The sequence below is a fragment of the Trichoderma virens genome, assembly GCF_000170995.1.
Source record: "Trichoderma virens Gv29-8 chromosome Unknown TRIVIscaffold_85, whole genome shotgun sequence".
In the NCBI taxonomy this organism is placed as follows: Eukaryota; Fungi; Ascomycota; class Sordariomycetes; order Hypocreales; family Hypocreaceae; genus Trichoderma; species Trichoderma virens.
The window spans coordinates 168,134-184,632 of NW_014013664.1; the positions used below are offsets into that span (position 1 = coordinate 168,134).

At 50.6% G+C, this 16,499-nt stretch overlaps 5 protein-coding genes across 5 annotated transcripts; 3 read left to right on the forward strand and 2 right to left on the reverse strand.

Moving 5' to 3' along the window:
- Positions 1 to 1,119: 1,119 nt before the first annotated feature.
- TRIVIDRAFT_43875 (uncharacterized protein) lies at positions 1,120 to 3,606 on the forward strand (the record flags this gene model as incomplete). The annotated part of the gene is made up of 3 exons (XM_014097433.1): positions 1,120 to 1,393; positions 1,577 to 1,998; positions 2,137 to 3,606. The coding sequence occupies 3 exons, from the start codon at positions 1,120 to 1,122 to the stop codon at positions 3,604 to 3,606; spliced, it is 2,166 nt and encodes a 721-aa protein (XP_013952908.1).
- A 1,504-nt stretch (positions 3,607 to 5,110) lies between these two features.
- On the reverse strand, positions 5,111 to 6,656 carry TRIVIDRAFT_193822 (uncharacterized protein; the record flags this gene model as incomplete). The annotated part of the gene is made up of 4 exons (XM_014097434.1): positions 5,111 to 5,879; positions 5,938 to 6,081; positions 6,144 to 6,491; positions 6,559 to 6,656. The coding sequence occupies 4 exons, from the start codon at positions 6,654 to 6,656 to the stop codon at positions 5,111 to 5,113; spliced, it is 1,359 nt and encodes a 452-aa protein (XP_013952909.1).
- A 1,774-nt stretch (positions 6,657 to 8,430) lies between these two features.
- Positions 8,431 to 10,858, forward strand: TRIVIDRAFT_204130 (uncharacterized protein; the record flags this gene model as incomplete). Its single annotated transcript, XM_014097435.1, has 6 exons — positions 8,431 to 8,508; positions 8,575 to 9,711; positions 10,243 to 10,404; positions 10,434 to 10,558; positions 10,752 to 10,758; positions 10,856 to 10,858. The coding sequence occupies 6 exons, from the start codon at positions 8,431 to 8,433 to the stop codon at positions 10,856 to 10,858; spliced, it is 1,512 nt and encodes a 503-aa protein (XP_013952910.1).
- A 407-nt stretch (positions 10,859 to 11,265) lies between these two features.
- Positions 11,266 to 12,726, reverse strand: TRIVIDRAFT_22080 (uncharacterized protein; the record flags this gene model as incomplete). Its single annotated transcript, XM_014097436.2, has 1 exon — positions 11,266 to 12,726. A coding segment is annotated over one exon (1,461 nt), but the record flags the coding sequence as incomplete, so codon positions are not given.
- A 1,317-nt stretch (positions 12,727 to 14,043) lies between these two features.
- Positions 14,044 to 16,251, forward strand: TRIVIDRAFT_193824 (uncharacterized protein; the record flags this gene model as incomplete). The annotated part of the gene is made up of 3 exons (XM_014097437.1): positions 14,044 to 14,177; positions 14,249 to 16,031; positions 16,225 to 16,251. The coding sequence occupies 3 exons, from the start codon at positions 14,044 to 14,046 to the stop codon at positions 16,249 to 16,251; spliced, it is 1,944 nt and encodes a 647-aa protein (XP_013952912.1).
- Positions 16,252 to 16,499: the final 248 nt, after the last annotated feature.

Genomic DNA, 16,499 nt, shown 5'->3' on the forward strand with positions numbered 1-16,499 from the left:
CGGCTACGGTAGCAAATGCAAGTGCAAATACATAGGTATGCAAAGGCAAAAGGCAAATTGCAAAAGGGCAAAAGGCAAAAGGCACAACAGCAGAGTAGAGCGAATCACAGCACGTGCGAGCCCCGGCCCGTAGCGAGCTTATGGCGCCGTGGGCAAGGGAAAAACAGAGTTGGACTAGTAACTGGAGCGCTACTGATTGGGGGGTTTGTGGGTTTGTGGTGGACGAGTTTTGGGGACTTTTGCAAATGACACTAGCGGGATTGTTGGCTGGACGTGGAATGGCATGCGCCTTTTGGAAACTTGATTTTGTGATTAAGAGCTCTTTTTCACTTTTCTGTTTTTCATTTTCTTATTCTCTGTTCGTGATTCAGCACTGAGCAAGCACTCATTCGGTCTTGAATTGAACTCAATTGCCAAAGGTGACCAGTCATACCACTAAACTGGTTGGGTTGCTGTCTGAGTTGGAGCGGCGGCTCGCTTTCCATCACATCGTGGGCGGGTCCTAAGAGTCAATGATTTAGCGGATCGGAAGGAGCAGTGGGAGGTGTGGAGAGGCGGAGAGGAGGAGAGGAGGCAGGAAAGCAGACAATCGACATGGGCAGTACCGCCAGTGGACGCAGAATCCGGCGGCGCTCACAAGACAGCAGCATGTAGCGGCCAGGTAGCGACGGGGTAAAGGTCGACCGCGCTTACAGGCAGGCCCTCTGCTGTAAATGGAACTGAAGCGACTGCTATCTGCTACTACCTAGTAGGTAGTAGGTACCTACTATCTGCGAGTTGCTTATCCGGCTCTTCAACACCTTCGCTTCCTCTCTCGCGGCCTCTCTCTTTCTTCCCTCTCTTTCTTCTGCTTTCCCCATCAGGCCACTCCCCTTTGCCGTAGAGACGTCTGGCAGAGGACACGAGCGGCTTGCTGGACCCCAAACGCGCGTCTCTTGTTGCATTCAGACTCCAAGCGGCTGCATCTCCACAGCCGGCCGTTTCGTGGTGCAACGTGCAACCCACTCATTCCTGCGTCTGTCGCCTCGTCTAAAGCTAAAGGTGACTGCAGCAGAGACGCTGGTAGGCGTTTCGTCAGCTCCCGAAGAACTTTATTCCGCCGCTGCAGACCCAGACGCAATGCCGGCCCCGTACTCCGACAATCTCTACTCGGGCGATGACAACCCCTGGGAGGACGACCAGAACGAAGCGCTGTCGCCCGCTGACGGCTACTTCCACGCGTCGTCTGGTCTAGAAGAGGCCCAAACGTCATCGCCCTCCCCTCCCGTTCGGCAGCAGCGCCAATCAGCAAACGTGCCTTTTGTGCCCAACGTCATGGTGGAGGATCCGACTCTGAACGAGGATCGAGCTGCTGCAAAGGCGAGAGAGGCTGCCCAGGAGAGGCTGATAAATAGTGCCTCTGCTGGCCGGTCGACTCCTCTTGTTGAGAGCCAGCCTCATCACCAGCCTCATCATCAGACCATCCCGTTTGCTCAGGGGCAATCTGGCTTTTACAATCCTTCTCATTCTCCTCACTCCTCCCAAGTTGCTTCACCCCCCCAGCTTCAGACCCATTACCAGTCGACGTCGGCTTCAGCGTCGTCGTCATCCCCCTCCTCCTCTGGCCACTACCACAGACGTAGCATTGACGAGGAGATCTCGTCCTTTCAGCCTACAATTGCTGCCGGCCAGGCGCCCAGGCAGTATACGGTTCGTCGGCCATCTGACGCGCCTCCTGCGTACTCCCCGTCTGCTTCCTCGCCACAGTCATCTGGTTATCAGACCTTTGCCCCCCCGCAAGCCGGTGCCGAAACCATGGGTGTGCCTGAGGAGAACCAGAGTTTGCTTCCGCGACAGCCTGAGTCTATGGGCGGAGCTGTAAACGGAGCTCGAGAACCTCTATTCCGAAGGATTAGAAACTCCACCACCTCTACCACGAGAAAGAAGATTCGGACTGTCCTTGGTGTCCTCGTCATCCTTTCTATTATAGTTGCCCTATTTGGCGGCACCATCGGTGTTGTCGACAGCCCCAAGGTGAGTAAACGCTTCTGTGATTTCCTCTCACATAGGAGTGATGAATCAGTGTAAAACTGTATGGCAAAGCTAGTACTGTGATTTCCTAACATGACCATTCAGAAGCCGGGCATCATTGACAAGTCACCCGTAAAAGCCCCTCCGACCAACAACCCTCCCCCCAACATGTCGTGGCCCCCTAGGAACAGCAGAAACTGCTTGGGTGAGCCGCACAAGTCTTCAAAGATAAACGAAGTCATCAGCTTTGGCCACGGCAAGAAGCTCAGCATTGTTCAGACGGTTGAGAGGGAGAATGGAAACCGCCCAGGAAACATCCGCACACCAAATGTATATGGCGAAGTCATCCTGCAGCCTGTCGACACCACTTCCACTGGCACCATTCAGCTTGAAATCATGACTAATGATGAGACCCTTCGCGTCGACGTTGAGTTTCGTAAGCGGGACCAGCAGTTTCAAGTCATCGTTCCCCGCTGGACCGACTGGAGTGAGCCCAACTGGCAGCCGTGCATCCTACTTCGAATTACCGTGTCCATCCCCCGTGAAGCAGAGCTCGAATCGCTCCTTGTCGATTCTCTTCATCTGGATGTCGCCGTCAGGGATGGCCTTGTTCTTAGCTCTGCCACTGATGCCCAGATCAAAACTGTTGCCGGAGATGTTACTACTGGTCGTGTGTCGGGGGATGTGGCGCCGTACACTCTCGCCTCCCGAAGCATTATCGTCGAGACTGTTAGTGGTGATGTTGCAGGCTGGTTTCCGCTATATGACCTCCTCAAGATTCACACTGTTTCCGGCGAAATCAAGACTGACATCACCCCGAAGCCGTCGTCTGATAAGAAACCTGAACAAGCTGTGCTCAACGTCGACTCCGTTTCTGGAAATATCAAAATCACCGAACCCGTAGGCTACGAGCATGACACCAAACGTGAGGAAAAGTTCCCGCCGCGAGATTACGTCGTTACCGTGTCGTCTGCCTCTGGCGACATTCAAGCTGACTTGGCTTTTACGTCAACGGCAAAATTTGAGACGGTGTCTGGCGACCAAAAGATCAAGTTGCTACCGGTCTTTGGATCTGGCTCCTCAGCACAACCCTCCATTTCGACCGACACAAAGAGTGGACAGACTACATTCAACGTCTTCGAGCCGCTGTGGAAGCACTTTGCCGCTAGCATTGGCCACTACGACCCATTGGCACCACCTGTTGGCGGCGAGGATGATACGGATAGCGATGAGCCTTGGATCATCATTCACCCTGACGAGCAGTTAAGCAAGCTTCCCCCACCACCATACATGGACATTAAGCCGAGCATGGCTGCCAATGGTGGAGGTGATGACGAACAGCACGGATTAACCGACATCAAGTCTCACCATGCATCCATCAGTGGAGACTTTAAAATCCACTATCCCGCTTCGTGGGAGGGAAAGTTTTCCCTGACTACTTTCTCGGGCTCGCAGGATATTCGAGGCGACGACCTCCACTATAAGCGGACGGGAGGTATCATCAAGCGTATCGAGGGAACCAAGGGTAATGGAAGGTCGAGCCTAACTGTCGATTCCATGTCTGGCCGTGAGGAGTTGGTGTTTGGAGCTGCTTAAACGAAGATTAATTTACAATGATGGCTAAAAGAGGAGGCTTTTAAGATGATACCACGGAGAAAAAGCGAGAGGGCAAGCAGAGAATAGGAAAGAAGAGTTGGATATGAGAGTACTCGACAGTGAATGTTATTCAGCAAAGGAGAGCGAAGCGATGTGTTTAAGCGATTTATGCGGGAGTTGATTTATCGAAGAGAATAAGCAAACGAATAATGTCTTTTTTCCTTTTTCCCCTTATCACTTTGCTTATGAGGGTATGGTAGGGAAGTGTTGAGACGTACGTCTTCTTTCCCAATGGGAGGATATGCCGCTCCTTTTTGTCATGAACATATTTGTATGGCGCTATGTTTCCCCTTTTCTTTTCTTTTATGTGTGTTGTGTAGCAAGGCTTTCTCTGCCCTCCTATAAGGAGAGGCTAGCTGATTCTGTTAGATGAACTTCTCAATATTAACAACAGTACAAAATGAACCCTGAATCTTTATGAATAGCTATACTATTATTAAAGAAACATGCTGTGAGTATTGATTAGTATACGCAAAAAAAGTCATGCCTCACATTACATCAAAATGCCCGCTACTGTCAGAGGTCTCGCCACAAAGGAACAAAGAAGAGATCCAGCAGCTTATTTACACCTAGATTACAGCTGGGTGTTCAACAATGGCTGTATTCAACTCTTAGCCTGCTCAATAAATGAGAAATGACACCCTCCGCTTGAGACTGGTGAAGATGGCTTTGTAATGGAGGTTTGTTCGCATAAGACTCTTGAGGTTCTGTAGTACATGTGTGAGGACCTGGAGGTGCAGGATTACCAAGCTGTACTAGCCTGCTGTGGATATGTTATGTGAAAAGTAATAGCCTTCAAGTTAGAACAAGTTACCCCAATTCGGAACTATGAATAATAGATAATTTATTCGGATAGATTGATACTGATAGTAAGCGGCTCAAGGAGGTCGGTTTAGAGTCCAGCCTAGGATTACTCAGCTTTGCTTTATTGACTTCTTGTGGATAGGTATACCTGATTTGGAAGGATAAGATTTGATCCTAATAGAAAAGATTTAAGACAGTTTAGTCTCATTCTCTGAACCTAATCATGCGGATCTTCAATACCTTCTACTACAACAACGAGAGATTGCGGGACGGATCTCGGGCGGGCCAGACTTTGATGGCGAGGGTCGAGATGAGAACCGGGACCAGGGATCTTGGGATCTGTCAAAGGTATAGGACATGTACATAGAATTCGATACGGTTGTAGAAGACTACCGAGTCAGTCGAATCAAAGATTAGGGTGAATACATTATTTCGTTATGCGGCTGCAGTTGACAAATAAGCCATTAATACTGTATGAGGCTATAAATGCTATCAAGTTCTACCGCAAATATTCCATCTAGACTATATTAGAGAAGTTAATGGTGCTTCTATGACTCAATTTGGTAATACACATCTCGAGTTCCTGGATTTCACAGTGCCTCCCACGCCGAGCCACCATGAACAGGACTGATTGCTGAGTTTATGCTGTCACTCCTGGCATTTCGTCCTCATCCCATCCTTCCTGGCGATTTTTAGGGATCCTGACAAATATGAGTGCGATCAGGGCCGCAGCACCCGTCATTCCGACCCCCAAATATAAAGCATGCCTATACCCCTGTACAGGACCGTCGCCTGAGTTGGTGTAGTGTTCCACGGTGCCAGCGAATCCAAGCCCAGTAGCAAGTCCATAGGATAGCAGGGTGCCGATGAGAGAGCCCGCAATACCTTGCTGCGCTCTTTTCACTGTTGCGCTGGCGATGATTTGTGACGCAGTAAACAAGAAGTCCGGCCCAAAGGATACCAGGATCATGGCAGGGAAGACTTGGCGCCAGTACATCTGCTGTGCAGGCATTGTTGCTATGAGAATCAGCGACACACAAGATGCAAGCGACCCAATTGCCATGATATGCTGGGCTGCAAGATAACGGATCGCCTGGGCGCTTAGTATAGCTGCAATGGCACCGCAGACGGCGAGCGGCGCGTAGGCTGCTGCACAGATAAAGATGGAATAATGTCGAACATAGAAGTTCCAGGCCGTAATGTACCAGACAACAATGCCGACGCCCATAAACGTCAAAAAGGCCGAGACCGTCATGGCTACGAAAGAGGGCGACTTCCATATCGTCAGTAGCAAGACGGGTTCTTTCGCAAACTTCAATTCCCAGAGAACAAAGAGCCCGAAATGAACCAAAGAAACAATAAGCAGTGCATAGATATACGGCTTTTGCCAGCCGTCCACGGAAGCTTGCCTTTTTTCCAGACGTTAGAAGAGTTTTGGTCTAACAGTGGGCGAACATTTGTACTCACGTCCACGAGAAATTGAAAAGGATCAGTCCTGTGACGCCGCAATACGCGCCGATGTAATCGAATTTCCCATCGGGATCCATTGGTCTATCCTCACCAGGAACGACAAAGAAGAAGAAGGCGAACACCATGGTGCCTAATATCGCTCTAAAACACATTCCCCGTCAGATGGAACAAAGCCTTTCGCATCCAGCACTAAAGGGACTTACAGGAAGAAGAACAACCACCACCAAGGCGCAAGTTGTCCGAAAAACCCTGGGAATACACTCCCACCAGCGGCACCAATAGGGGCCATGGCACCGAAAAGTCCCACTGTTATGTTGCGCATCTTGCCAGGCGGGAATCTGGTCGTGAGCAGGGCGATGGCGTTTGGTACGACAAAGGCACCGCCGACGCCACTCAAAGCACGCATGATACTCAAGGAGATGACGCTGCGCATGAAACCCGCGATGAGTTGGAATATGACCCAGATAACGCCTGCCCCGACAATGGCATTCTTATGGCCGTATATAGCTCCTACTCGACCGCCTATAAGGACGAACGTTCCCTGCGTGAGACTGTGAAGGGTATGTCTGGTCAGCCAGGATATATGAACTGACTCTGTAAGGTGTTGAAAGAACCTACGGATATGAAGCTATAATCCAAACTGTGTTTTTGGAGGCCGTGTGAATTTGCTCGGCTATATTGGCTCCGCCCGTGATGCCAGCGCCATAGGGAATCATCTGCCAAGATAGATGGTTAGTGACATTTACTTTGTCGAGTAGTATGCCATCTTGGAATCTCACTTGAACGAATTGCAGTAGAATGATGCTGAAAGACATTAATAGCAGCCTCGACTTGGGGAGTGTCTTCCCCATCTGATTTGGTTTTTCCATAGCTGCCCCGGTGGACTTTGGCTCTAGTGGCGTTTCCACTACTATTGTAGGGTCATTGGATAACGAATCTGGTGGTGTTGACATTTTAGTGTCCAGAGAATAGATCGAATTGTCCTACCTGGATGGAGGAGCCATGCTATCGTGAAATACATCCTGAGGTACCTTGGAAGTCGAGCTTTATAAAGTAGTCAGAATTTGCATTCGAAGCAACCCTGACTTGACATTAATCATCTTGTCGTAACGGAAAGTTTTGATTTATTACACTGGCTTGCTGGTTATCCTCTCGGAGTGATTATTATTCGAAGGCCGTTTTGATGATATTGTTTTAAGCGATTCGGCTCAATGAGGACTACCCCTAGCTACCCCGTATAGTATCATAGCTCAAGCTCGATTCTGATATGGGCCATACGTTGATTGGCTATGATATTGCTTAGAAGAGAAGAAACGGGGCTTACACGTGTGAAAATAGAACATATTCACGGCTGCGGAGTTATTATTAATTTTGCCGTAGCTCGCCAATTACCGACTCCAAAGGGCCGAGTCTTGAATAATGTATCATGGATGTACAAATAATATTTCTTTCTGGCCATACTGTCACCGCGGATGGTTTCTCTACAGTGGTTAGGTATAGTGTTGCGGTCGATATAAATCGCATTACAACAGTCAGGGACTTGGTGTATCAACGCATGAGGCAACTGCATATATATATATAATAGGCCACCCGCTCGGGTCCTCTTGAAATAATTTCATTCTAATCTTAGTCGTATGCTTGCGGATTGCCTATGATGACCTCGGAATCAGAGTCTTTCGACTTTATAGTCGTTGGCGCTGGGCTCACAGGTTACAGCACGCGAATGGGAATCTCTCCAATCCGACTGCTCTTTCATTAGGTGATAAAGGCCATCAAACAGCTGCTTTCAGAGAGTGAAACTTATTTCTGTCTGGTGAAATGCCTAAAATTAGCGCTTCTGCTGTCACTGGCCTTTATCAAAAGCGAAGCTGTGATCCGCGGTGCTGAGTTTGGCAAGTTTGCCTTCCAAGGAACAGTCTCATTTACGTTTACCTGGAGTTCCGACCTATGGAGTTATTGCAAGCGCGTCTGCTCTAAAACTGTACACCGAACCGCACAATACACCCTCGTTGTTACTTTTCTTCATCGTCGCGCAATATACACAAAGTCGTGGAATGCAAGAGATTGCTTCTGCCGACCCTCTCTGTGCCGTTGAATTCCAATCCCGCATTTTTAAGCTATCCTTATGATCGCGTACTAATAGCATGGAGGGGCACGGATCTCAAAGCCTGGATAACTAATATGTTTTATTTTTAAATTAATAAAAATAGTATTGGAACTGTTGAATAGTTATCGATCACTGTTTTTGCTTGATGCTTATGCAATCAGCCCCTTGCTCGATCGATCGGAGACAATACGTAAATTTCCCGATCCAAACCCTAAATCCTGCAGCTTACAAGTAACTGATATGTAAGCAACTCTCCCATTTACGGAGGACTCTACTACTTAGTTTGAGAATATTGCGTCTCTCTCAGCTTCAAAACACCATGTTTGACTGTTCTGACTGTCGCTGGTGGTGGTACTCATCGCCCAACTGTTTTCCGACGCAACATGTCCGCAGCGGGAGTCTCTAAGAGGGGCAAGGGGCGTCCCCGAAAAGAAGTAAATGCCATCGACTCGGCCGTAAAGGTTTGTTGGTGTAATTCGGTGTCAAGGCGAGGCAATTACAACAATGCGAACTTACTTGATATGTAGGTCCAAAGAGAAAAGAACAGACAGGCTCAAAGCCTATTCAGAGCTCGCAGACGGGCCACTGAGGTTGAAAATGAGCTACGAATATCTCAACTTGAAAAGACAGTTGAACGGATGGGGGATACTTTCCTCACTCTCGTGAACCATGTTGTCCGGTCGAATCAGAAGCGGAAGGATCTTGAGTTGGCAGAGAGGCTCCAAGAGTCCATAAACACCTTTCTCACTTTAGCCGCAAGCTCGTCGGATCAAGGGGGGGACTCTATCAACACTAGAAATCACGGTGACATCCGCCAACCAACTCTACAGGGGGTGCGGAATCCCGGTAATGAGGAGAGAGCCGGTCTAGCAGCATTCGTGGAAGATACGAGCTCATCCCAGCAAGTCTCAGCTTCGTCAGCTTGGAACCCGCAGAATTCTGGCAAGCTCTGGAATCTACGTGATCAGTTCGACCCACCCCCATTCATGTTTTCCGAGCGTATTGGGCCTCCTGCCAACTTGCTGGGAAATGGCTGGACAGGAGGCCTGCCTTTTCCGCATAAGTCCACTCTTGGTCAGGCTGTTGGACATCCTGTAACTCAGTCTATGAGTACCCTCATCATCCAGGCCACTCTATACTATGTCTACTATATTTTGTTAGAGGCAAATGACCCGTCGCGCTCAGATGCAGCCATGAGTATATTTCGCTATGCACTTAAATCACACTCGAGAGATGAGTTGTTGTCCAACATCCGATGGTTCCTGGGCCCAGGCCAACGAGAGACCTATCGACTGGGTATAGCGGAGTTTCAGATTCTAAATACTCAAGGCCGTGATAAGTTTCCAATGTTGAATCCTGCTGTGTACTCCCATGCGTTAAGTGACATTTGGGTACAAAAACAGCACAGCTCCAGCCTAGACCAAACACTGCTCAATGCAAGCGGTGTCGAGTCTTATCTGCTACAGCGCGGACTTCGGAGAATAACTCATGATATCTTGGAAATCGACCTAGAGCAACATGACAGCTATCGCGAAGTGCAGCCGGAAACGAAATCTACGAGAACTCCCAATCTGATCAATGCAAATGTGTTTTTCCCTACCGTGCCGGAAGGAGGAAGCAGAGTAGCGGCAATTCCAACCCAACGAGCCCATACTACACGAACTGTGAGATTCTCGGAATCACGCTTTATACGGTTTCTAGCTACGCAAGCGTCACATTGCCTAACAGATGGACCTGGGTATCGAAAAGATCGGTTGCCTGGTTTGATCAAAGCTGCTTCTATCCAAACTGGGTGAAAACAACAACCAAATTGGCTGGCAGACAAAACATAACGGATGTGAGAAAACGAATCGAGGCACAGTAGTGTGCCACAGCAACAGAACGGCGTTAGGCGCTGGTATTCGCGTTAGAGAGACACAAGTTGATGAGAAGACGTCTCAATTATGCAATGTAGTCTTGAGACTCACCACAGTAGTTTTACAATTTTGCTGAGTCTGTCTTCTGCTTACACCTGATTCAAGATGCTTAGTTTTTCGGTACTTCTTAAACGATAAATTAGATTTGCCTAGTGAATTATATCCTAGTGAATTAAACAAAAGAGATAGAGAGTGAAATACAATTCGGAAACTTCTAACTGAGAATACATGTCATAGCCTGACTAATCTGTATTTCTTCCCCTTCACTGTTGCTAATAGCAATTCCTAAGAGCTAAGCCTGAGGGCAAGAGTGCTATTGTTCTCAACGTTTCCAGCCGTGCTGCTCATATGCGCTTCCCACGGCATGGATGGTCGGGTTATTCGGGAAGCAAACTGGGCCAAGCACGAATTTTCGAGCACATACGATTTAAGCATCCGGAGGTCCGATTTATCAATTACCACCCCGGTAGTGTTCAATCCGATGGCTTCATCAGGTCTGGTGCCTCGCAGCCCCAGCTGGCATGACGGCTGGCAAGCTTACGGGCCAGTTCTTTGATTGGCTTGCTTCTGACGAGGCAGAGTTTTTGAGTGGAAGGTTTGTCTGGGCTGTGGGAAGTTGATGAACTCAAGGCAAAGAAAGAGCAGATTCTTAAGGAAGATCTACTGCTTACGATAATTGATGGCTTCAATCGGGGTTGACGATATATACGGTTTTCAGGAACTGAAATAGCAGAGAAAGTAATGAAGTCAAAGAGATGAGTAGCCACCATCTACTACACTGCAACTAGACATAAAGTAAAGATTGTGCTTATAGTTCCATCTGTCAGTAGACAAAACTGGTGCAATGTTGTGGAAAAATAAATAAAATAATGACACACATTATAATATAAAGTAATATATAAAAAATGGGTATAATACTATACAATAAGAAAAAAAAGCATATAAACTCAAGAAAGAAAGAAAGAAAAAAAGAAAAAGAAAAAGAAAAAAAGGAGAAAAAAAAAAAAAGCCAACCCATTCATTTCGTGTGATGCAAATCGGGGGCATGCTCCCCATCCAAAGTTTGTCGTATATCGTGATTATCATCCATCCATCTCATCTCGCCCGCTGTCTCGTCTCATTCATTTCTTGCCTTGATTTCATTTCATGGGTATGTCAAATATGCGAAAATTTGTCGGCTGAGCATGTATACACATATATCATTGTCAAATCGTTATGCAGCACTCCTCCCATGTACGCTCACATTGGTTCTCTCATTATACTCCTCTCCATTTTTCTTCGTTAGTTTGCTTCTCTCATATATCATTCATCTACCGTCCAGGGCAGGTCTCTGTTGCCGACTTCGGTGCACGTCAAGTACCCGATGCTATCGGCAACCCGGCTGGAGCCGCTCAAGTCCAGCTCCAGGCCGCTGTTCATAAGAGGCCGGACCACGGACCGTGCCATGGCTTTGAGCTCGTCCATGCGCTTCTCGAAGCGCCGCAGGTTCTCGCGGCTGTAGAACTCGGGCGTCAGCTTGAGGAACTTCTTACACTCGTCGTGGCCGAGGAACGTGTTCGGATTGCCGGAGCCGAGCGTGCGGTACGCCCGGCCGACCGAGTTGAGCGGCGGGGCCGGAGGAGGAGTTGGTAGTGGAGCGGCGGCGGGGCGGCTGTTGTCTCGGGATCCCGGGCGGCGAAACTCGGGCGGTGGCTGAGGCGTTGTGTTGTCGGCGAGCCACTGGCGGAAGAGGCTCGTGGCTAGCCAGTCGAGGTAGCCGTTGTTGGGGCTGACACGCTCGCCGCGGGACGTGGTCAAGTTGAGGCGGAACAGGCGGCCCTCGACGCGGCTGACCGTCTCCTCCAGCTCGTCTACCTTGTCCTCGATGATGTCCAGCACAATGTCGGGCATTGTGGCGCGTAGGCTGCGCTCGCCTGCGGGCCACTGGCCGACAACGTGGATCAGGGCCTCCTGGAAGATGACCTTGCTGCGGGCCAGGTAGCCGAGCCGGAGGTACGAGATGGGGTACTTTGCGATCTGTTTCCACAGGCGGGACTGGAACTGCAGCAGGTGATGGTCCACGCGGGGGCCGATGACGGGCAGGGCGTCGTACTGGTCAGCCAGCGTCAGCAGGCTCTTGCACTGCACGTAGGCGTCGGCGACGTTGATGCTGTCCAGCACTGGCGGGTAGTTGTAAAAGGTGCGAAACAGGTTGTCGTAGTCGCGCAGCAAATCCTCGTCGGCCTGTGAGAGAGTCTGGGGCTGGGCGCCGAGGCTCATGACGGAGCGAGAGTAGTCGCGCTTTGACGAGTAGCTGTTGCTCTTGTGATGCGAGCGCGACGACGATGTCTTGGGGCCGGGCCCGAAGAGGGACGATCCGAGCGTGCGCCCATCGTCTCGAGGCTCGTCTCGCTGCACCAGCATGGGGATGTCGTTGTCGCCCGAGCCCGAGTCCAGCTCGTATCTCCATTTCTTCGTGGGCGTGGCTCCCGGCTCGGCCTCTCCATCCACCGCGGCCGTGTTACCGTCCTCACCGATCCTCGACAGCTCGTGACCGCTTGGCAGCAGTGGTTGGGCTCGCGACCATTCGGACGAGGTGCTGGCCTCGAAGAAGCCACTGCATCTGGTGAGGGTGTGGCGGTGCAGCAGATATCGATTCTCGACGGGCCCGGCGCGGATCAGGATCTCGACATCGCCGCTGTGGGAGAAGACGGGGAATTCATTCTGCGGCAGGTATGAGCTGGTGCCTCCGACTTGCGAGCGGTTGTAGCGCTTGCTGCGAGCAGACGGGCGCGAGACAAGTGACGAGGTGCCGCGGATTGCGAGAGACGAAGGGGGCTCTGGTTGAGAGACCATGAGGATGAGGCGATTGCGGACGGCGAGATGGTGCGGTTCCGGAGGGGGACGATGTTGTTTATTTTTTTGCTTTTTTTGGGTATTGGCGATTGGATTGGATTTGTTGCGAGTCAGCTTGACTGGCGTAGCTGCATGAGCAAGGAAGAGTTGAGCCAGCCAGCCCTTGTTTTTCGCAGGTGGTGGTGGAAGTGGGGGAGCGAGGCGTCACAATCGGGGAATCGAAGGAGACTCTGCGAATCCTGCGCGAGATTTGAGAGGAGAAGAGAAACAAAAAGAAGGGGAAGAGAGAAAAGGGGAGAGAGATGGCGATAGTGGTGACAAACGGCAATCATCAAGACGCTACAGAAAATTTGAAATGAAAAATCGCCGTCGTGTCGAATCGCTGTCGTGTGCACGCATGGAGCTGAAGGCAGACTTGGTGGGCCTCAGCCAGCTGTTCGCTGTCGCAACCGCTGCAGTTAGCCTTGCCATGCAGGCGCGAGACCGCTAAACCGGAACGCCGGTCGCCTGTAGGCTCGGGTGGCGACAGGCTACGGACGCTGTCTATCTGTTTCAAGCCTCAAGCTGCCCTGGTTTGATCGAGCTGATGCTCCATCTACCGCGTCCCCATCGTATCAAACAAGATACAGTACACGTATATGCCCCGTATTATCGGCAGGGTTGATGCTGTATTATGGAGTGCTGGCCAGCGGTTCGTGCTCCTTAGTGCGTGCTGTCTTTCTTCTTCTTCTGCAACAAGCGAGACAGACACAGACCAGACCTTGAGGGTTTGGGAGGCAGCTCGCCGTCCTCTCCAGTGAGAAAAATTCACTCACTCTTGACATGTGCATGCGCGGCTTTTGGCATCCCTGAAATAATAAGGGGAAACAAGACATGTGCCTGGCAGCATCGGCATGCTGACCAGCCGATTGGATGCCAGCGCTGCTTGTCAATCAAAAGGTGCTTGTGATGGCCTCGCCTGATCCATTTCGATTCGCTCAGCCGGCACAACAGCGGCACTTTGCGAGCTACCGCCCGCTGCAGGTCTAGCTCGCCTCTTTTCTTGCCGTGTCCCACCAACCAAAGCAGCTGGGATGCAACCTTGAATTTTAGCTTCAATACCCCAAACCAAGCATTTTTTATCTCTACCAGCTCTGCGTCTCTCCAGCTGCTTATATCTCCCGACATCTATCTATATGGAACCCCCTTGATCGTGCTACCGTGGCGTCCAAAGCTGCTCCAGCTGCCGTTGCAGCGCTTGGTGGAATGAGCACGCAGACGCTGGCTTTCCACCATGCTTCAAAGCCCATCTCCGTCAACGAGTTCCGCGATGCCGTGCTGGCAACATGCCGGCCGCGGTTCCCTATGGCTTATTACGCCCGGCCGCAGCGTATAGGCAAGTTGGGCAGAGAGCTCTCAGTGATTGAATTGCATGGCTAACCTCGGTTCCCCCAACAGCCCTGGCCATCAGCGGAGGTGTAGACTCAATGGCAATGGCATATCTCTTCTCTGCCCTCCTCAAAGTATACAGGGGCATCAAGATAGCTGACAACCCCACCGAGAGTGCCTTTGGGATTGTTGTCGACCATAAGCTGCGGGAGGAGAGCTCCCAAGAAGCTTCCCGCGTTACCCAGGAGCTGAAGCAGCTTGGCCTCAAGGCTGTCATCAAGACCCTGAATTGGAGGGAGCATAGGTGGCACGGTATTGAACCGACCATGTTGCCTAATGTCGAGAGTCTTGCACGTACAATGCGGTATCAAGCTCTGGGGTCTACCTGTAGATATCTCCAGGCCCCTAGCCTCTTTTTCGCGCACCATCAGGACGATCAGTATGAAACCGTATTGATGCGACTGCTTGCCGGCCATGGATACAGAGGCCTCCAGGGCATTCGAAAAGCCAATGCAATTCCAGAGTGTTACGAGTTGCATAGCGTCTACAAGAGCGGTCTCCTCGATGACCAGATGCAAAAGCACCCCTTCCTAAGCTTCAAACCACCGGCACGTGCCATGAAGCGGCTGCGATTCTCTCTAAAGGACGACAAAGAAGCAGAGCCCTGGGATCAAATCAAGTCATACCTCAGTTTCGATGAGAATGCCAGGCCCTTTCCTTGGCATCTGTCCCGAGATTTTGACCCTAGCGTGCCGTATCTGACCCCTCTGCAGAGCGAGGATGGTGGTGTCATGATCTACCGGCCACTCCTGGAGTTTGATAAGAATAGGCTCATTGCGACCTGTGAGGCCAATGGCGTCCAGTGGTTTGAGGATCACACCAATACGGATCCAACACTCACAACCCGCAATGCCATTCGGCAACTCACGCAAACCCACACGTTGCCCAAGGCTCTACAGAAACCATCTATCCTGGCACTGGCCAACCGATCGAGACGGAGGGCTCAGCTGGAAGAGGCTGAAGCTCATAGACTGCTGGTTCGCGAAAATGTCATCAGGGATTTTGACCCAAATGCGGGCACTTTACTCGTTGATGTATCCACACTTTGGAGCGAAAAGCCACCTCAGATGAGGCGTCCGTTCGCTCAGGCCAGAGAAGAGGCACGCAAACGCTCCCGTCGGCTGATGGCTACCATAGCAGTTCGCAAACTCATTGCCTTTGTAACCCCGGAGCTCCATCTGCCGCCTCTTACTAATCTGGATAATGCCGTAGACCGACTCTTCCCAGATTTGTCTGGAACATCCAACACCGAGCCGACAGCACCGCCAAAGGCTTTTTCAATCGCAGGTGTACTCTTTGAACCCGTACCCAAGATGAATTCAGCATCATGGCTCTTGTCGAGAGCCCCGTATCCCTCGAGGCAACCATTGCCTGAGCGGAAACTCCCCGGTTATCTAAACTATAAAGCAGGCGTCTTCAAATTAGAGGCTGCTGGCGAGCATCCAAGCCGACATCGTCATTGGCGCGGGTGGAAGACTGCCAAGCTATGGGATGGGCGCTTCTGGATACGCGTGAGTGCCTGTGTCGCGGCAAAGTTCCATGTGCTTCCCTTTCTACCCTCTTACGCAAAGCCATTTCGCATGGCCCTGCCTCCGAGAGAGCGCGCAAGCTTGGAAAAGGTTCTCAAACACTATGCTCCAGGAAAAGTGCGATATTCACTACCCGCCCTTTACAGTGTTGAAGAGTCTGGCCAAGAGGAGGGCTCGGAGCCAATTCTGACATTGCTGGCACTGCCGACTTTGGGGATTCACGTCCCCGGCCTTGAGAGATGGGTGAAATATGAGGCAAGGTATAAGAATATAGACGTCACCTTACTCTCATCCGCCAAGAAAAAGGAAAGCTGGGCATCACTCTTGGGACAGCCCAATATCCTAGCCAAAAAGCAGAGGATACTGCAGACTCGAAGAACAAGGAAGAGTAGTCAAGCAAGACAGGCCCTCAGCTCATGGAAATTGTCTGCAAGTCAATGATAAAGAATCTCACTACATCAGTAGTCAGACTTGCAGCGCGGCCATTGCCTTTTAAGTTGAAACGCCAATGCATAAAGGGCCAATCTACGTGTTGCAGACCAACGGAGCAGCCCGCTATGGAGTAGCCATGGAATAATACCCTACGTCGTATCATGTTGATATTACCGATGAGTGCGCGTGACCAACAGCTGTCAAGGGGTGAGCATACTGACTCCAGCTACTCTATCAACACTCTGCTTTTAATAGGCCGATATCCGGCACAGCCTCCTGTACGCATAATCAGAGCACTTATACGCACAACTC